Source organism: Trichosurus vulpecula, chromosome 3, assembly GCF_011100635.1.
Source record: "Trichosurus vulpecula isolate mTriVul1 chromosome 3, mTriVul1.pri, whole genome shotgun sequence".
Taxonomy (NCBI): domain Eukaryota; kingdom Metazoa; phylum Chordata; class Mammalia; order Diprotodontia; family Phalangeridae; genus Trichosurus; species Trichosurus vulpecula.
Window position 1 is genome coordinate 269,993,635 of NC_050575.1, and position 21,577 is coordinate 270,015,211.

General features: G+C 38.5%; 2 protein-coding genes across 3 annotated transcripts in view; one reads left to right on the forward strand and one right to left on the reverse strand.

The window, feature by feature from the left end:
- Nucleotides 1–21,577, forward strand: part of SPTLC3 (serine palmitoyltransferase long chain base subunit 3) — a 217,900-nt gene that overhangs the window by 47,265 nt on the left and 149,058 nt on the right. For both annotated transcript variants that reach the window (XM_036749299.1, XM_036749300.1), the window contains exon 2: nt 17,304–17,489. In XM_036749299.1, the coding sequence (XP_036605194.1) occupies nt 17,304–17,489 (186 nt within the window). The remainder of the gene's footprint in view (nt 1–17,303; nt 17,490–21,577) is intronic.
- On the reverse strand, nt 12,612–13,154 carry LOC118841707 (60S ribosomal protein L7-like). Its single transcript, XM_036749302.1, has one exon. The coding sequence runs from the start codon at nt 13,152–13,154 to the stop codon at nt 12,612–12,614; it is 543 nt and encodes a 180-aa protein (XP_036605197.1).

Consider the following 21,577-nt stretch of genomic DNA (forward strand, 5'->3'; position numbering starts at 1 on the left):
CTCATAGATTCCACTTGCTCAACTCTAATGTTTAATGAGTTAGTGTTTTCATTTTGCTTTTGAGTGTCCTTTTCCAATTGGTTGATTTTACCTCTCAGAGTGTCATTTTCTCTATTTAGATTCTGAATCTCCTTAGCCATTTCACCAATCTTATTCTTTAGGGACTTGATTTCATCAGTGGATTTTTTTTCCATTTTTTTCCATTTTTTCTTTTACCTCCCTAATTCAGTTTTTAAAATCCTCCTTTAGCTCTTCCAGCAATGCTTTTTAGGCTGGAGACCAGTTCACATTACCTTTTGAGGTATCAGAAGGAGCTATAGTGTCATTGTTATCCTCCTCCAAATTGGTATTTTGATCATGCCTGTCTCCATAAAAAGAATCAATGGTCCTCAGTTTTTTGGTGTTCTTCTTAATGTTGGTTAGCCTTTTCCTGGCTTTACAATAAATCTCTGACTTCTAGGGCTCAGGGATCTCTGTCCCAGCTTTCTTATGCTGGGGATTGTGAGTCTAGTTATTGGCTTTGTGAATTATAACCTTCAGTTTCCTGAGGTGTGGGGGAGGGGTCTGGCTCCCTTAGGTCTCTTCCCCTGGGGTTGCTCTCCATCACTGTTGCTCTTCAGCAATGCTCAGAGCTCTTTATTGTTTGAGCTCATGTGGGCACTTCCCCAGGGGAGCAAGATTAAGTCTGGGCTCCTGGTGTTGACCCCTGCTGGCTCTGCCCCTCTGGGACTCAGGTACTCCCACTACTCGGCCACTGAAGCCCCACCTCTGTCTCCTCTATTCTAGCATTTTTTTCTGAGGAACTCTCTGGGTGGGGAGGGGAGGGATTATAGTCATTTACCTGGCCATTATGTCTCCCGGAAGCTCAAAAACCTCGTTTCATACCTTTGGGCTGCAAGCCTCAGGAGTTGATGTTTCACTGCAGATGGTGTTACACTGCCTCTCATCGCTTCCACAGACTGCCATCCTGTGTTGGGAGGCCTGGGGATCTCTGCTGGTTTAGGGTGCCCAGCTTTCTCCCAGATTGTCTCCCAAGTGGGTTTCCCGGCCAGCTGCTTCCACTTTGGTGCTGTCTGGAGCAGCTCCACACACTGAGCACTCTCCAAGCCTCCGCATTCATTCCTTCGGCCTTTCAGACTCTCCTGGCTTGGAAATTTGCCCCACTGAGACTGCTCACAGTTTCTAACTCTCTCAAATCTGCTCAAATTCACTTTTTTATAAGAATCTGACAGACCCTGTGAGAGAGCTCCAGTAAGATGCTGTTTTCATGCGGCCATCTTGGCTCTGCCCCCCTCCGTTTTTGCCAATTTAAAGAATGTAAGGTAAAACCTTAGGATTGTTTTTATTTTAACTTCTGTTATTATTAGTGATTTAGAGTATGTATCATATAGTTGGGAATACTTTGCAGTTATCTGGGAACTGTATGTTCATATACTTTGACCACTTACCTATTAGGGAATGGCTATTAGTCACATATGTTTATTAATTTGTGTATATCTTGGATACCAAACCCTTATCTGAGAAATTTGATACAAATATTTTTTTTTCCATCCAACCACTTCCCTTATCCTAGATGTGATAATTTTGTCTGTACAGAAGCTTTTCAGTTTCAAATAAACAAAGTTACCTCTCTTATCTTTTATAATTGTTTCTATCTCTTCTTCAGTTAAGAATCCATCTTCTACCCAAAGCTATGAGGGGTATATTATTTGTTACTCTTCTAATTTTATTATGCTATTATTTTTAATATTAAAGATATGTATCCGTTTAGAATTTATTACGAAATATGGTATAAGTTATTGGTCTTAGCTTAATTTCTGCCAGATTGCTTTACAGTTTTTCTCAGCAGTTTTCATCAAACAGAGTTTTTCCTTAGGTAATTTACGTTTTCTATTTTATCAAAGACTAGGTTATCGAGCTTCTGAATCTCCCTTGTCTAATCTTTCCCACTGATCCGTTCCTCTATTCTTTAACCACTACCAAAAGGTTTGATGACCAGATGGTTTTGATACTTTACAATATAGTTAGAGGCATAGAAATGCTATTCCCCTTTTATCTCTACCATCTTTCATCATTTCCCTTCATATTCTAGAACTTTTCTTTTTCCAAATGAATTTTATTATTTTATCCAGATCTATAATGTATCCTTGGTAATTTGATTGGATTAGCATTAAAAGTGAAAAGTAACTTTGGTAATATTGTCTTTTTTATTATACTGGCCATTAGTATTGAATATACTTCTAACATCTTAGTTGCTCTTTATTTCTTTAAGGAATCCTTTGTAATCGAATCTATACAAGTCTTTTGTGTGCTTTGGGAGGTCAATCTCCAGGTATTTTCTGCACTTTGTAGTTATTTGGAATGGGATTTCCATTTCTATTATTGCTTTTTGGATTCCATTATTACTATATAGAAAAGCTGTTGATTTTTGACAGAGGGGCAGAGCCAAGATGGCGGCTTGAAAGCAGGGACTTGCATGAGCTCCTCGCCAGGTCCCTCAAAAAACCAATAAAAAATGTCTCTGAACAAATTCTAGAACTGAAGAACCCACAAAATAGCAGAGGGAAGCAGGGATCCAGCCCAGGACATCCTGGATGGTCCCTGGATGAGGTCTATCGCGAACGGAGTGGAGGGGAGCATAGCTCAGCATGGGAGGCAGCAGGACCAGCCAGACCAGGAGCTGGGCAGAACAGGCCCTAGCACCCTGAATCAGTGAGCTGTGGCAGTTATCAGACTTCTCAACCCACAAACACCAAAGACAACAGAGAAGGTTACTGGAAAAAGCTGCAGGGACAGAGTGAAAAGAGTTTCGTGGTTTGGCCACTGCCTGGGGGAAGCGGGAGTGGTGTAGCTACAGAACTACAGCTGCAGTTGCTTCTGGCCCCAGGCCCACCTGGTGGGAGGAATTAAGTGGCAGATCAGAGCAGGAGTGCAGAGCCTGCTGAAGATTTGCCTCAGGTCCGGGTTGGCAGTTCTTGGGAAAGGAGGAGTGCTGGTGTGGCAGAACTGGCTGTATAGAAATAGCTCTGAAATCCATGGCACATCCCCTCAAGCTTGGAACAAAGTACTCTTTACTCTACAAGCACTCATACCCCACTGAAAAACTCAAGGGTCAAGTAAGTTGGCTGGGAACATGGCCAGGCAGAGAAAACGGACTCAGATTCACACTCAGACTTTGGAATCTTTCTTTGGTGACAAAGAAGACCAAAACATATAGCCAGAAGAAGTCAACAAAGTCAAAGAGCCTACATCAAAAGCCTCCAAGAAAAACATGAACTGGTCTCAGGTCATGGAAAAGCTCAAAAAGGATTTGGAAAAGCAAGTTAGAGAAGTAGAGGAAAAATTGGGAAGAGAAATGAGAATGATGTGAGAAAACCATGAAAAACAAGTCAATGACTTGCTAAAGGAGACCCAAAAAAATACTGAAAAATACACTGAAGAAAACAACACCTTAAAAAATAGACTAACTCAAATGGCAAAAGAGCTCCAAAAAGCCAATGAGGAGAAGAATGCCTTGAAAGGCAGAATTAGCCAAATGGAAAAGGAGGTCCAAAAGACCACGGAAGAAAATACTACCTTAAAAATTAGATTGGAGCAAGTGGAAGCTAGATGAGAAATAAAGATATTATAAAACAAAACCAAAGGAATGAAAAAATGGAAGACAATGTGAAATATCTCATTGGAAAAAACCACTGACCTGGAAAATAGATCCAGGAGAGGTCATTTAAAAATTATTGGACTACCTGAAAGCCATGATCAAAAAAAGAGCCTAGATATCATCTTCAGAAATTATCAAGGAGAATTGTCCTGATATTCTAGAGCCAAAGGGTAAAATAGAAATTGAAAGAATCCACAGATCGCCTCCTCAAAAAGATCTGCCCCCCAAAAAAACTCCTAGGAATATTGTGACCAAATTCCACAGCTCCCAGGTGAAGAAGAAAACATTGCTGGCAACCAGAAAGAAACAATTTCAGTATTGTGGAAAAACAATCAGGATAACACAGGATCTAGCAGCTCCACATTAAGGGACTTAAGGGCTTGGAATATGATATTCCAAAGGTCAATGGAGCTAGGATTAAAACCAAGAATCACCTACCCAGCAAAACTGAGTATCATGCTCCAAGGCAAAATATGGATTTTCAACAAAATAGAGGACTTTCAAACTTTCTCAGTGAAAAGACCAGAGCTGAAGAGAAAATTTGACTTTCAAACACAACAATCAAGAGAAGCATGAAAAGGTAAACAAGAAAGAGAAATTACATGCGACTTACTAAAGTTGAACTGTTTTGCTTACATTTCTACATAGAAAGGCGATGTGTGTGATTCACGAGACCTCAATATCATAGTAGCTGAAAGGAATATGCATATATATATATATATGTGTGTGTGTGTGTGTGTGTGTGTGTATACATATATATATACATATGTGTGTGTCTATGTATGTATGTGTGTAGGCATATATATATATATATATACATATATATATATATATATACACACACACACACAAAGGGCACAGGGTGAGTTGAATATGAAGGGATGATATCTAAAAAAATAAAATCAAATTAAGGCATAAGAGAGGAATACACTGAGAGAGAGAGAAAGGGAGAGATAGAATGGGGTAAATTATCTCACATAAAAGTGGCAAGAAAAAGCAGTTCTGTAGGAAGGGAAGAGGGGGCAGGTGAGGAGGAATGAGTAAATCTTGCTCTCATCGGATTTGACCTGAGGAGGGAATACCATACACACTCAATTGGGTATCTTACCCCACAGGAAAGAGGGAAGAAAAAGATAAAAAGGGGGGATGATATAAGGGTGGGCAGACAGGGGGAGGAGGTAATAAAAAACAAACATTTTCGAAAAGGGACAGGGTCAAGGGAGAAAATTCAATAAAGGGGGATAGGTTAGGAAGGAGCAAAACATAGTTAATCTTTCACAACATGAGTATTGTGGAAGGGTTTTCATACTGATATGCATGTGGCCTATGTTGAATTCCTTGCCTTCTTAGGGAGGGTGGGCGGGGAGGGAAGAGGGGAAAAATTTGGAACTGAACGTTTTTAAAACAGACATTCAAAAACAAACAAAAAAAAGTTTTTGCATGCAACTAGGAAATAAGATACACAGGCAATGGGGCGTAGATATTTATCTTGCCCTATAAGAGAAGAAGGGAAAGGGGGATGGGAGGGGAGTGGGGTGACAGAAGGGAGGGCTGACTGGGGAACTGGGCAACCAGAATATATGCCATCTTGGAGTGGGCGGAAAGGTAGAAATGGGGAGAAAATTCGTAATTCAAACTCTTGTGAAAATCAATGCTGAAAATTAAATATATTAAATAAATCAAATTTTTTAAAAAATGCTGTTGATTTTTGAGGATTTATTTTGCAGTTTTCAACTTAGTTAAACCTGTTGTCTCAAGCGGTGTCTTTAATTATTCCCAAGGATTTTCCAAATAAACCATCATATTATCAACAAATGCCTTTAATTTCTCTTGTCTTATCGGTTTTCCTAGGATTTCTGTAAGTAAATCAAATAATAGTGGGGAGAAATGAGTGCCTTTGCTTTACTCCCATATTTACTGGAAAAGGTTCTAGTACATCTTCCACTGCATTTCATGGTGGCTTTTGGTTTTACATAGATGATTTTTATGATAATAAAAGTGTCCCTCTTTGAAGTCTATGCCTACATTTTGTAAAGTTGTTCATATAAAAGAGTGTTTATTTTGTAAAAGGATTTTCTGCATCTATGCAGATTATCATGTATGATTGTTTTCCTAATGTTGAACCATCCTGGCATACCTGGTGTATCCTACTTGATAATAATGATTGATTTCTTGGATAAATCTCTGTGTCTATTTGACATAATTCTTTTAAAAAAATTTGAGTTAATTTTAATTAATGATATTGGCTGAAAGTTTTCTTCCTTTATCTCTCCCAGATTTAGGTATTGGGAGTCTATGTCTCATTAAAGGATTTTGGTAGTGCTTTTTTCTCGGTTTTTGAGAATAATTTGTAAAGTATGCAGAATTTCTTTAAAAATTTGATAGAAATCCCCTGTGAATCCCTCGGGGCTGAGAGTTTTTCCCCTCTTCAGTACTTCCTTTACCACTCTATCTATTTCCTTGTCTGAGACTGGATAGCTTAAGATCTCTGTCTGATTTTCTATAGTTTGAGCATTTTATATTTGTGGAGGTATTATTTCTTTTGGGTTCTCAGTTTTGTAAACATATAATTGCATAATATGTTCTAATTGGCTATTTTTGTTTCTTCCAATTTTACTGTGATTTCACCTTGTTCATTTACTACTTTATTAGTTTGATTTTCTGCTCTCTATTTTTTACTCAGATTAGTTGAGGGTTTCTCAATTTTAGTAGTCTTTTCAAAGAACCAACTTTTAGCTTTATTCATTATTTCTGTAGAGTATTTTTTGTTTCTATCTATTTACTTTCTAATTTGTGTGCTTATTTTAGGGTTTTTGTGAGTTTTCTAATTTTTAAAATGCATATTCAGTTTATTAATCCTCTATTTTTCTATTTTGTTAATTTATATTTTTAAGGTTATGAGGAAGCTAAATAGACTAGCGGATAGAGTGCTTAGCCTTAAGTCAGGAAGTTCAAATTCAACTTATATGTGAAATGGGTATAATAATAGCTCCTTTCTCCCAGGGCCATTGTGAGTTTTAAATGAGATAATCATTGTAAAGTGATTAGCACAGTACCTGGTACATAGTAAACACTATATAAATGTTACTTATTGTTATCATCATCATCATGATTATTATCATTCTTCTCCCCCTGAAAACTGCTTTAGCTGCACCCCAGAAATTTTGGCATGCTATTTCATCATTATGGCTTTTATGTACTTGTTTCTATGATTTATTGTTTTCCCCACTCATTATTTCAAATTTCATTGTTTACTTCCATTTGAGTCTGTATCTTTAGTTTGAGATGTCTAAATTCTACTTTTCTTGGGTTATAGTCTGTAAATATCTTAATTATTTCTGCCTTTTTACATTTATTTGCAGTATCTCTGTGCCCTATTCCATGGTCAAGTTTTGCAAAAGTTTCATGTGGCACTAAGAGCTATGTCAATTTTTTTGCTGTCCCATTTAGGACATACTATGAGTTTTTTAACTCTAGTTTCTCCAGATATTTGTTCATTTCATACTTTCCTTTTATCCTTCTGCTAGACTTATCTAAAAGTCTCCTGTCACTCTTATGTTACTATGTCTTTTTGTAGCCTAAACAATGTTTCCTTTATGAATTTGGATGCAAAGGCATTTGAAGTGTATGTTTATGACTAATATTGGTTTGTTGTCTGTGGTTTCAGCATAATATGGTTTCTTTGTTTATCCCTTATTATTTTTAAATGTTTGTTTTTTCTTTGTCAGATAGTGTGGTTTGAAGTCCTGCTTTTTTGGATTCACTTAATGCATGATTTTTAAAAATTTCCATCCTCTTAGTTTTATTTTCTGTATGTCTTTGTTTTTTCATGTGTTTCTTATAAGCAACAAATTATAGGGTTTTGTTTTCTTATATAATCTGTCACATTTTTCTCATATTACTGCATTGTTTCATTCATTTTTAAAGTTATGAACTAGATTTATAATTTTCTCCAACTACCTATAATATTGAGATTTTTCAAGTTATGATTATTTTCCCTCTTCTTCTATAAATATAATATGTTCTTCGGTTACTTTACCAAAATCTTTTTAAAGGTGGACCTGTTCTCACTAGCTTTCTTCTCACCCCAATGGCCTCGTCTCATTTGCTATCCCCTTTCCTGGGGGCTGTTATTACTTCTTTATTCTTTCCTGCTTCTGTTTGGTTATATAACTCTTGTCCCTCTTTTTTCATGTCAATTGAATATACTCCCCTTCTTCTCTCTCCTTCCAACCAGTCCTGTTCATTCATTTTTTAAAGGTTTCATATCTTTGTACTCCTTTCCAAAAAGGAAGGGTGATAAAGGCACATATAATCTTTCAATTTAGATTTTCTTTCTAAAAATATTTCAATTTTTTTTAAATTGAATGTTCACCTTTTGTCCCACATGAGGAAGCTGTGATTTACATGGTTAAGTCATCCTGGGATGCATCCTGAGCACTGTTGCTCTTTTTACCACATTATTTCTCTCCCTCCTCTATTTTCTAGTGGGTCCAGAACATCCTTGCATTATTCAGATGTCCTTTTCTCTGAATCTGAATTCCTTTTTCTTGATCTCTTGCAAAACTTATTGTTTCTCAACTGAATTGTTAGATTTAACCACTATATGTCTTGGAGTTTGCAACCTTGTTTGTTTTCCTGGAGTGTTATCTGTGAATTCTTTTCATTGGTATTTCATATCCTATGTTTAAGACTTTGGGGATTGCGTCCTTCATCAGAGTGTTTAAGTTCTTTGTCCTGTCATGTTATTCTGGGACACATGTGATACTTAGGTTATCTCTATGCATCTTGTCTTTCAGAAAACTATGTTTTGCTAGTATAATGAGCCTATTTTCTTTTAATGTTATTGTTTTTTGCTTCTCTTCTTCTAGATCATTCTTCATTCCCAAACCATTATTGTCTCTTTTATTTTTTTGATGAGGCTTGCCATTTCAGATTCTAGTTTTTCTGTTCTTTCCAGTATTTTTGCTGTGCAGGACATAAACTGCTCTCATCATAATTTTCATTACTCTTTTAAACCACTCAAGGGCAGCATGTTGTGATTCCATGTTCTCCTCAAATTCCACAGGGTCCTCTGTCTCATCAAGTATTAGATAATTCTCCTTTGCTTTGGAATATTAATTCATAAATGCCTGAACCTGTTTGTTAGATCTAGAGGCCATATGTCTTTCTGTTGTAACTGCTTTTCCTATTGATTTATCTTCTCATATTCAAAGTCCTAGGTTTTCTTCTTTCTGAAATCTTTGGAAACTTCAGATCTTTTTTTACCCTTAATTTCCCTTATCACTCACTTTCTGACTCTCTCCCCTTTGACTGTGGTTTCCTTGAGGGCCAGAACTCAAAGTACCTCAGTTTCCACCCATGCTGGGCAACGCACAGTTCATCAGCCTAGTTCTCTGCCCTGACTTTTAGGTGGATAGACCTGGACAGAACTAGATGCTGTGCTCTTTCCCTCAGGCTTAGTAGAGTGCTGCACCATGACTCCCTTTCCCCTTACAGACACATAGTGTCCTATCCTGCTCCTTCTGTTCCTTTCTTCTTTGGCTCAGCAATGGCAGTTCAGAGCTTTGTAGAGCTTTTACTCAGGGTTGTCTGCCCTGGCACTGGGTCTGCTAGTGTTACAAGGCTGTAGCCCCCAACAGGCTTTTATCTTGAGGAGCTGCAGCTGCCTGTTATGGCCAGAGCAAATTTATAGAGACTGGAATAGGGGACTCTACAACATAGGAAAGTCTTTTGTTGTGCTTTGGTCTGCTAGCACAGCCTCAGTGCCAGCAGTGTGGAAAACGGGAAAAGGGAGCTAAGTGAGCTCTGGGTCAGTGAACCTCAGTTCATGGGTTTGGGGAAAAGGAGGGTAGCTTAACCTTCTTTTGAATTCTAGTTGTCTTAGACGAGGAAGGCAGGTGGAGTTGCTTAACCTTTGGCACAAAACTTCTGTTTTGGAGAGGTTTGAGAGATTGTAGAAATCAGAGAGGATGTCTGGTCTTTCATCTTAAATTAAATCCAATTAATCCATCTTATTACTCATGTGACCTGGAAGTCTTTTTTTACCGTTTTTTATTTAATATTTTAGTTTTCAACATTGATTTCCAAAAGATTTTGAGTTACAAATTTTCTCCCCGTTCCTACCCTCCCCCCCCATGCCAAGATGGCATATATTCTGATTGGCTCATTCCCCAGTTAGCCCTCCCGTCTTTCACCCTACTCCCTCCCTTCCCCTTTCCCCTTAATTTCTTCTAGGGCAAGATAGATTTCTATACCCCATTCCCTGTATATCTTGTTTCCCAGCCTATGCAAAAAACTGTTTTTAAGCATCTGCTTTTAAAACTTTGAGTTCCAAATTCTCTCCCCTCTTCCATTCCCACCCACCCTCCCTAGGAAGGCAAGCAATTCAACATAGATCACACATGCGGCATTATGTAAAACACTTCCACAATGCCCATGTTGTGAAAGGCTAACTATGTTTCCTTCCATCCTATACTGTCCCTGTTTATTCAATTTTCTCCCTTGACCCTGTCCCTTTCAAAAGTGTTTGCTTTTGATACCTCCTCCCCCATTTGCCCTCCCTTCAATCATTCCCCCTATTTTTATCCCCTTCTGCTTACTTTCCTGTGGAGTAACATACCCAATTGAATGTGTATGCTATTCCCTCCTCAAGTTGAATATGATGAGAGTAAGATTCACTCATTCCCCCTCACCTGCCCCCTCTTCCTTCCTGCTTTTTCTTGCCGCTTTTATGCAAGATAATTTACCCCACTCTATCTCTCCCTTTCTCCCTCTCTCAATATATTCCTCTCTCACCCCTTAAATTTATTTCATTTTTTTAGCTATCATCCCTTCATATTCAACTCATCCTGTGCCCTCTGTCTATATTCTCTTCAACTCCCCTAATGCTGAGAAAGGTCTCATGAATTACACACATCATCTTTCCATGTAGGAATGTAAACAAAACAGTTCAACTTTAGTAAGTCCCTTATGAATTCTCTTTCTTGTTTACCTTTTCATGCTTCTCTTGATTCTTGTATATGAAAGTCAAATTTTCTATTCAACTCTGGTCTTTTCATTGAGAAAGCTTGAAAGTCCTCTATTTTATTGAAGATCCATGTTTTGCCTTGGAGAATTATACTCCGTTTTGCTGGATAGGTGATTCTTGGTTTTAATCCTAGCTCCTTTGACCTCCGGAATATCTTATTCCAAGCCCTTTGATCCCTTAATGTAGAAGCTGCTAGATCTTCTGTTATCCTGATTGTGTTTCCACAATATTCAAATGTTTTTTTTTTCTGGCTGCTTACAGTATTTTCTCCTTGATCTGGGAGCTCTGGAATTTGGAGACAATATTCCTAGGAGATTTCTTTTGGGATCTTTTTTCAAGAGGCAATCAGTGGATTCTTTCAATTTCTGTTTTACCCTCTGGCTCTAAAATATCAGGGCAGTTCTCCTTGTTAATTTCTTGAAAAATGATGTCTAGGCTCTTTTTTTGATCATGGCTTTCAGGTAGTCCAATAATTCTTAAGTTATCTCTCCTGGATCTATTTTCCAGGTCAATGGTTTTTCCAATGAGATATTTCACATTGTCTTCCATTTTTTCATTCCTTTGGTTCTGTTTTATAATATCTTGATTTCTCATCAAGTCACTAGCTTCCACTTGCTCCAATATTATTTTTAAGGTGGTATTTTCTTCAGTGGTCTTTTGGACCTCCTTTTCCATTTAGCTAATTCTGCCTTTCAAAGCATTCTTCTCCTCATTGGCTTTTTGGGGCTCTTTTGACATTTGGATTAGTCTATTCTTTAAGGTGTTATTTTCTTCAGTATTTTTCTGGGTCTCCTTTAGCAAGTTGTTGACTTGTTTTTCATGGTTTTCTTGCATCACTCTCATTTCTCATCCCAATTTTTCTTCTACTTCTCTTACTTGCTTTTCCAAATCCTTTTTGAGCTCTTCCATGGCCTGAAACCCATTCAAATTTTTTCTTGGAGGCTTTTGATGTATGTTCTTTGACTTTGTTGACTTCTTCTGGCTGTATGCTTAGATCTTCTTGGTCACCAAAAAAGGAATATAGAGTTTGAGTCTGAGTCTGAATCTGAGTCTGTTTTTGCTGCCTGTTCATGTTCCCAGCCAACTACTTGACCCTTGAGTTTTTTGTCAGGATATGACTGCCTGTAGAGTAGAAAGCACTTTGTCCCAAGCTTTAGGGTCCAAGCACTGCTGTTTTCAGAGCTACTTCTACTCCACTGTCACCCCAGACTCTATCACAGCAGTGCTCCTCCTCCCCCAAGAACTGCCAACCAGGACCACAATACAGATGCGAGCAGGGCACAGCAAGAGAATCTGCCTTTGTGCCCACAAAGTGCCCTTGCACTCCTGTTCTGTTCTGCTGCTAGATTCCTCCCATGGTGTGAGCCTTGGACTTGGGAAACAGCTGATGCTGGAGTTCTGGAAGCAGCCTCAGGAGCTTCCTGCTGCTCCCATTACCACCACTGCACCACCTCTGCCACCCCCAGGGCTGGTGGCCAGACTGCTATGAACTCAGTCCCACAGTTTCCCTCTAACCTTCTCTTTGATGTTTGTGGGTTGAGAAGTCTGGTAACTACTACAGCTCACTGTTTCATGGCCCCAAGGCCTGTTCTGGCTGGCTGACTCTGGGTCTGGTCTGTCCTGGCACGGCCCATGCTGGGCTGAGCTCCACTCCCAGCACCGTGCGATAGACCCTTCCTGGTAACCAACCCAGCTCTCCTGGGCTGGAGACCTATTTCCCTCTGCTATTTCGTGAGTTCTGCAGGTCTAGAATTTGTTCAGAGCCATTTTTTTGTCAGAAGCATTTTTATTAACAGACTATTAGAAGACTAATCATGATAGAGACCTTTAGTTCATTCTTCTAATAAACCTGTTGATCTGGTCTTCCCTGTTGCCAGTATCTCCACCTTCCACAAAATATGTGGTCTTTTTCTTCATTACACCTCATGGAGAAGATAATTTGAAGGGCCATAGGAAGTTGTTGGCAGCTTTGAAGTGCTTGCCAACAGTATGGATCTCATGGATCCAGTCCTCCATGCAGATAATTCCATATTTACCAAGATATTTTACAATAAGAGAATTATCCATCAGGACAATCCTCTGTTTCTTGATCTTGCCATAACCATGTTTGTAAATCAAGTCATTCACAGACTTCAGGTTTGGGTAACCCCATGCAATGTATGGTTCCACAATCCTCAGCATGTTAATTGAAGCCTTGTTAAGTTTAACAAAAGTGCCATTCAAGATTTGGCGAGGACGACGAAGTTGCAATACTTTTTGGGCCTTTGGGCTAACACCATTGATACCTCTGATTCTGAACACAAAAGCTAACTGGGGTTCAGCAGGTACATAGTAGTTGCCAGCTTTGTGTGCCATTCTAGCCAGCCAGATTTCACTTCTGTACATCTGTCTGTACTCCTTATGACAGGCTTTAGCTTTTTCATAGATAACTTTTCTCCATATTTTACAGAGCTTTTTAATAGCCATCTTCTTCTTCAAGTGTTTGCCTTCACTATTGTGAAAGCCTTTCGCTTTTTCAGAAGGTATTCTGGAACAGATGGTAGCTTCTTTTTTTCTTCTATGTCCGCCATGATTCCAGCTGGAAAAAGAAGCCAGAGCCGTGTTTTACAGGTGTTTGGAGGGATTTGGGGGAGAGCTTAAGCAAGTCCCTGCTTTCCAGTTGCCATCTTGGCTCCACCCCCAACCTGGAAGTCTTAAAAATATTTTTGTGAAAAATAACTGCATTTTCCAAAACAAAACAAAAAAATGTAGTGAGGAGTGACATTGTTTTTTGTTTTGGGGTTTTTTTTTTTGCAAATCTCTTTAACGGAAGACAGCTAGATTCCCATACCTGTTCTGCATTCAGTTGGTTATGATATGTTGTTTTAGTTGAAGAATTTGAAAAAAAACACAGCCTCACATAAATATGAAGTTGGAAAAGGGAGAAGTATTTTAATAGACAAATAGCATTTCAATATTATTATGAAAATAGTTCTGACCTCAAGGAGCCCCCAGGAATTGTCAGACAATACTTGGTAAGTTGCCATTATATACGAAGCTTTTCTACCACGGTAGAACTAGTTATAGCTTATATCTATCACACAGGGATAACCTTCAAGATCCCACAGTATTCTCCACATCACAATGAAGCAATGGATTAGGACTTTTTGGAGGTTATAGACAAACATAATAGGATAGTTCTACAATACTTTGCATTCAATTTATTTTTTCTATTTTTATAAGTTAAATGAAAAACAAAATAAGCTGAGTGGAAGGCCTTGTATAATTGTACTATTGTTGATATTCCTACATACAGCTAGTGAAACTACCTTTTCTTTGTCTCCTTTCCTGGCTCCTCTTCTCCCCACATCCTAATGTAGGTATAACCCAAAGGTCAGGACTCAACATCCTTCTCTTCCCCATTTATGTATTTTCTCTCCAACAATTCTGATTGTGGTATCTGGTTCCATCTAGCAGCACAGGCTGAAGGAGGAAGAATATCACAGCCCAGGAGTTCTAGTTTAGAAGATGATCTCTCTGTAGTGGTCCCTCTTCCCTGACCACCATTGCACAGAGGCACAAGATTGTCAGCTAAACTGGTCCTTGCAAAAGTTTAACCTAAAGACTCCAGGGAAGGATAAACTGAGAACCAAAAATTTCAAACGATAGGGGGGAAAAAGGAGCAAAAGGAAAACAAGGACAAGTAACTAACCAAGGAGAGAATAGAGATGACTTCCCTATAGAAAATGAAGCAATTTAAAATGAAGGGGTCACAATCTCTGATTCAGTAGGTGCTGGAAAAGCCAAATCTCAATAACATCCTACACCCAATTTTAACAGCTGTCCTTGTTACCTCCTTTCTTGTACAATTCAGAAGAATATTTTCATCAACTATTTTGTAAATGCAAGTTTTTAGCAGCTCTAGAAATACAATTTAAGAAGGATGTAATCCCACCTCATCAATTTAAATTTTTGAAAACCTATTCATCTAAGTGTAAACCATCTAAAGAGACTTTATTCAGAGTCCTAATTAAAGACGGGAAATCACGTACTGGTTTGTTGTTATTTTAAAAAATACAGCTGCAGATTAATAGAATTAGGAAGATGTTGACTGTCTTGTACATATACTTAAACTTCCATAGGCAGTTTTTATACTACATTAAGAATAGGTAGTAATTTGGAATTGTAACCATAAATTTTAAAGATTTGATTTTAATTAACCTGTATCCATTTTGTCTCAGTACAATTGTTTCCTAAATAAAACTGCTCTCTGGTGTTGAATCTCCCTTTCAAAATATTGTATTATCTATGACATTGTCATCATTGGTAGCAGTGATACAATTTTTTTCCAGGAACTTTTTAACGTGCTGTTTAAGACTGGAAAATGTATATAGTAAGTGCAGTTTTATTAAATACAAAAATAGTGGAACTTTGCTTTGTAAAATACCTACGTTATCTGTATTCGGGATACTGAAATCCCCTTTTTAGGGAGACTAGCCTCCAAACTTCAAGTAAGAACATCACTGGAATAGCAGTTTAGAAAAGGATTACAATTACAAATTTCTTAGATTTTTCAATATTAGCATTTTTAAATGTTAATATTGTTTACATACTGATGACCAAATAAGAACTAATAAAATCTTGATTATCAAGAAAAAACAATTCTTGTTGTTGGTTCAATAATAACCCAAATGAGTCTAGATGATCCAACAGTTTTCTTCAGTATCTGAAAAGCTATCAATGAATATGGGGTTAGGCTTCTACGTCAGAACTAGGAAAAATGTGAAACAGACAAAAAGAGGTAAATTTACTTATGATTCAAGGGAAAATTTTCTAATTGTTAGATAACTGTAATTCTAATTGAGCTACCAAAGACTGGAATGGGTTGAATTGGGAGGTAGTGGATTGCTCACCAATGGAGGTTTTAAGCAAAAGTTGAACAACTAGTTGTAAAGTGTATTATAGATGGAATTATTTTTTTTCAGGTACAAATTACTAAACAAGCTAGCCACTGAAATCTCTTCAAACTCTGAAATTCTATGACTCTATGATATCAAGCTCTAACCTCTCCTAAACTTCAGTCCTTCATCTCCAACTATCTGCCAGGCATTTCTACATACAATCCCTTTGTCACTTCAAAGTTAATGAGTCTAAAACCAAGATAAGCCTTTCCCAATCCAGCCTTGGCAAGGAAGCCAGCACAAGCTCCTACAAACAGAGGAAGCAAATGAAGCACTTAAAAAGGAGACTTAAAACAGTTCAAGCTCCAGGACCTAGCACAGAACCACCCAACATGGCAAACCCACAACAAAGAAAGTTCTGTGCTCTACAAGCAAAGCAAAATTACAGTAGCACAAAAGAAACATGTGATACAAAAAATCTAGAGACATTTCTGTCCCAAACGTTCAAAAATATTATTCGTGCCTCACCTGTGCTAGACTGTTATGTTGCAAAAAGGCTCATCTAGACACATACGCATTTTCCACCTACTTTATTCAAGTACAATTGCTGTTACTAGTATGAAGCTGGTACTTTTCACAGGAAGTGACACCTTTAAGTATACTTTACTGACCATCTTCTTATATTTTTAATATTCCATGTATTCAGGAAAGGAATAAGAATTTATATAGCACCTATGATGTGCCACACATTGTGCTAATTGCTTTTACAAATTTTATCTCATTTGATCCTCATAACAATCTTGTGAGGTAGGAGATATTACTGTCCCCATTTTAGAGTTAACTGTGGCAGAGGTTAAGTGATTTGCCCAGGGTCATTCAGTTTGTGAGTGTCCAAAGCTGAAGCTGAACTCAGGTCTTCTTGTCCCCAAGTCCAGTAATCTATCCACTTCCCCATTTAGCTGCCAGACAATTCTTCTACCTCAAACTAAACCACTGAGAAGCAAAAATATTTTACCATGTCGTGCAATTAAGCTTAGGTTAGGTTCGGATTTGTTTTCGTGCTGGCAGTAAGACACACTCCCAACAGAATAAAGCTTTTATTGAAGGATGGGGAAATGCTATATTGAACCCACAACCACATCAATCAACAATTCCTAACAAACACAGTTAACACGGCGACAAAGACAGAGCCATAGATACACAGAGGCATCACCTGTTCAGAGGAACACCGCTGCCCAAGGTTTATTCAAACTGGAGAAACCCTCATTACAGCTTCCTTGGCATTCTGAACAGGGGAAAGGTCCCAGGCAAACGTCCTCCCCATGGGTGAGATTCCAAAGTGATTCACCCATATGGTGACTTTTATAGGACCCTGAACAAAGAAAGTTTTTTTTTTTTCCTGCCAGAGAGGGGAGCCACCCCACCTCGTTCCTAAGAACTGGCTAGGTTCTTAGAAGGCAATGTCTTCAGGAAAGTTTCCTGTTCTTTGTTCAGAGCCTATCAGTCTCCAAGTGGGAAAGCTTGTCAAAGGGGGAAAGGAGCTTATGCTCAGGACAGCCTGACACATACGTGCTGGGCTTTCACTGTAATATGGAGGGTCTTCTATAATGATTTATCATTCACATGTGAAGACTTGAAACCTGGATTGAAAATCACTAGCATATTTACTTAGTACAGATGTGAACAACTGACAAGCTAGACTATATTAACCTGAGATTTTCTTTTTTATTTTCAGCAAAATGGAAAGCCATATTTCTACAATAAGCCATTTGTTGAATCTTTTGAGAAAGTACCAATGTACCTTGCTATTTTTACTAACTTGTCATATGGAATTGGAACATTATTTGGCTACCTCCGAGACTTTCTGAGAAAACATGGAATAGAGAAATGCAACATGGCTGTAGAACGAAAAGAGCAAAACGTATGTATATCTTACCCAATTTCCAATAACCCCTACACTTGTTCATAACTTTTTTCTGAATGTGTATGTATGTGTGTGTGTGTGTGTGTACATATGCAATATGATATAACAGAAAGGATATCTGGTATTTAAATTGTGGGCTTTCATCTAGGTCAGGGGTTCCTAACTTTTTTCGTAGCATGAATCTCTTTAGCAGTCTGGTGAAATTTATAGATCCCTTCTCAGAATAATGTTTTAAATATGTAAAATAAAATACACAGAATTACAAAAAAAAACCAATTAGACTGAAAGTTATAAAAAAAACCTATAATTCACAGACATCAGGTTAAGAATCCTTGATCTAGTTAATATAGGTTCCTGAAACACTCATTTCATATTCTGTTTAGGACAAATTAACTCAGTTTGCTTAATGTTTAGTGTTCTCCACAGGGCTGACACAAATTGCCAAGGCTTTTATATAAATAATGCCATAGATAAATGTTCAAATTAAGCCCCTCTGGAGGATGAGGAAGGGGAGACATGTGGAAAGAAGGGGTGAATGTTATGGTAGCCTACAATGAAACTAGAAAAAAAATCCTGTATAATAAAAGTCCTAGACAAATCAAAACAAGAAATATAAAGCAATTATTATGACTTTTTAAGGTGTGTTTTTTAACCCCAATAAATCTTTAGTTAGAAGATGCAGATTTCAATTCTAGTCCTGGCACTTACCACCTCTGTGATGTTGGACTTAACACTCTTTGGGCTTCCGTTTACTGATCTGTATGCAGTAACACCAGCTCTGGGCTTCTCCCTCCCTCACCAAATCCACCCTTGCAAATTTCATCTCCACATTGTAGCAACTGCTAATTTCAAGTTACTTTGTATGTCCATGCTCTTAAAGCTACATAGCTCACAATCTCCATGAGTAACTATACTTTTAATAGTCAAGCAGGCAGTTGACCCAATTAGAGCAGAGGAAAGCTATTTACTGAAATAGTGTTGTAAGGACAATAGTAACAAAACATGCTTCCCATCCCATGAACCAAGGGCATACTTTCATACAGCTACACAGTGTATGGGACAGGATTTTCAAATAATAGGACAGACATCCTTAGGAGAAACAAAGTAGATTTATTCTACAAACCTTGCAAGATTTGGACACACCTCCGTAATGGAGGACGCCAGGTGAAAGGGAACCTGCCTTAATTTATACTCGTTTTTTTTAATGGATATTTATTTATTTATTTAATATATTTCGTTTTCAGCATTGATTTTCACAGGAGTTTGAATTACAAATTTTCTCCCGATTTCTACCCTCCCCCCCACTCCAAGATGGCATATATTCTGGTTGCCCTGTTCCCCAGTCAGCCCTACCTTCTGTCACCCCAACTCCCTCCCATTCCCTTTTCCCTTCCTTTCTTGTAGGGAAAGATAAATTTCTACGCCCCATTGCCTGTGTATCTTATTTTCTAGTTGCATGCAAAAACTTTTGTTTTTGAAGTTTTTGAACGTCTGTTTCTAAAACTTTGAGTTCCAAATTCTCTCCCCTCTTCCCTTCCCACACACCCTCCCAAAGAAGTCAAGCAATTCAACATAGGCCACATGTGTATCATTATGTATAACCCTTCCACAATACTCATGTTGTAAAAGACTAACTATATTTTGCTCCTTCCCAACCCATCCCCCTTTATTGAATTTTCTCCCTTGACCTCGTCCCCTTTTGAAAGTGTTTGTTTTTGATTACCTCCACCCCCATCTGCCCTCCCCTCCATCATGCCCCCCTTTTTTATCTTTTTCCCTCTTCTTTCCTGTGGGGTAAGATACCCAATTGAGTATGTATGGTATTCCCTCCTCAGGCCAAATCTGATGAGAGCAAGATTCACTCATTCCCCCCTCACCTGCCCTCTCCCCTCCTCCCACAGAACTGCTTCCTCTTGCCACCTCTATGTGAGATAATCCACTCCATTCTATCTCTCCCTATCTCCCTCTCTCAATATATTCCTCTCTCATCCCTTAATTTGATTTGATTTCTTTTAGATATCTTCCCTTCATCTTCAACTTACCCTGTGCCCGTTCTCTCTCTCTCTCTCTACCCTCCCCCCCCCCTCTCTCTCTCTCTATATATATATATATACACACACACATATATATACACATACATATATACATACATACACATTCACTTATGTATATATACATAAATATATGTATATATACATATATACATATATATATATATATATATATATATATATATATATATATATACACATATTCCCTTCAGCTACCCTAATACTGAGGTCTCATGAATCATATACGTCATCTTTCCATGTAGGAATGTAAACAAAACAGTTCAGCTTTAGTAAGTCCCTTGCAATTTCTTTTTCTTGTTCTCTTTCTTGATTACCTTTTCATGCTTCTCTTGATTCTTGTGTTTGGAAGTGAAATATTCTATTCAGCTCTGGTCTTTTCACTGAGAAAGCTTGAAAGTCCTCTATTTTATTGAAAATCCATATTTTGCCTTAGAGCATGATACTCAGTTTTGCTGGGTAGGTGATTCTAGGTTTTCATCCTAGCTCCATTGACCTCTGCAATATCTTATTCCAACCCCTTCAATTTCTTAATGTAGAAGCTGCTAGATCTTGTATTATTCTGATTATGTTTCCACAATACTCAAATTGTTTCTTTCTGGCTGCTTGCAGTATTTTCTCCTTGATCTGGGAGCTCTGGAATTTGGTGACAATATTCCTAGGAGATTTCTTTTTGGGATCTATTTGAGGAGGCGATCGATGGATTCTTTCAATTTCTATTTTGCCCTGTGGCTCTAGAATATCAGGGCAGTTCTCCTTGATAATTTCTTGAAAGATGATATCTAGGCTCTTATTTTTGATCATGGCTTTCAGGTAGTCCAATAATTTTTAAATTATCTCTCCTGGATCTATTTTCTAGGTCGGTGGTTTTTCCAATTTCACATTGATATTTCACATTGTCTTCCATTTTTTCATTCCTTTGGTTCTGTTTTATAATATCTTGATTTCTCATCAAGTCACTAGCTTCCACTTGCTCCAATCTAATTTTTAAGGTAGTATTTTCTTCAGTGGTCTTTTGGACCTCCTTTTCCATTTGGCTAATTCTGCCTTTCAAGGCATTCTTCTCCTCACTGGCTCTTTGGAGCTCTTTTGCCATTTGAGTTAGTCTGTTTTTTAAGGTGTTGTTTTCTTCAGTATATTTTTCACTATTTTTTGGGTCTCCTTTATCCAGTCATTAACTTGTTTTTCATGGTTTTCTCGCATCCTTCTCATTTCTCTTCCCAATTTTTCCTCTACTTCTCTAACTTGCTTTTCCAAATCCTTTTTGAGCTCTTCCATGGCCTGGGACCAGTTCATGTTTTTCTTGGAGTCTTTTGTTGTAGGCTCTTTGACTTTGTTACCTTCTTCTGTCTGTATGTTTTGGTCTTCTTTGTCACCAAAGAAAGAATCCAAAGTCTGAGACTGAATCTGGGTGTGCTTTTGCTGCCTGGCCATATTCCCAGCCAACTAACTTGACCCTTGAGTTTTTTGTAGGGGTATGACGGCTTGTAGAGTTTAGAGAACTATGTTCCACACCTGGGGGAATGCGCCAGCTCTGCCACACCAGCGCTCCTCCTTCCCCAAGAACCCCCAACCCGGACTGGACTTAGATCTTCAGCAGGCTCTTCACTCCTGTTCTGATCTGCCACTTAATTCCTCCCACCAAGTGGGCCTGGGGCTGGAAGCAATTGCAGCTGAACTTCTGTAGCTGCCCCACCTCCGCTGCCCCAGAGGCAGTGGCTGTACCATGAACTCCTTCCACTCCCGCAGCTTTTCCTGCTAACCTTCTCTGCTATCTTTGGTGTTTGTGGTTTGAGAAGTCTGGTAATTGCCGCAGCTCACTGATTCAGGACGCTAGGGCACACTCTGCCCGGCTTCTGGTCTGGTCAGTCTGCGACGCTCAGGCTGGGCCCCGCTCCGATCCGCTCTGTTCCACTCCCAGCTCCGTGCAGGAGAGACCTCACTCAGAGACCATCCAGGCTATCCTGGGCTGGAGCCCTGCTTCCCTCTGCTGTTTTGTGGGTTCTGCAGTTCCAA

Excerpts from the sequence above, each read along its gene's own strand:
- LOC118841707 (XM_036749302.1), bottom strand. The coding sequence starts at position 13,154 with ATGGCTATTAAAAAGCTCTGTAAAATATGGAGAAAAGTTATCTATGAA.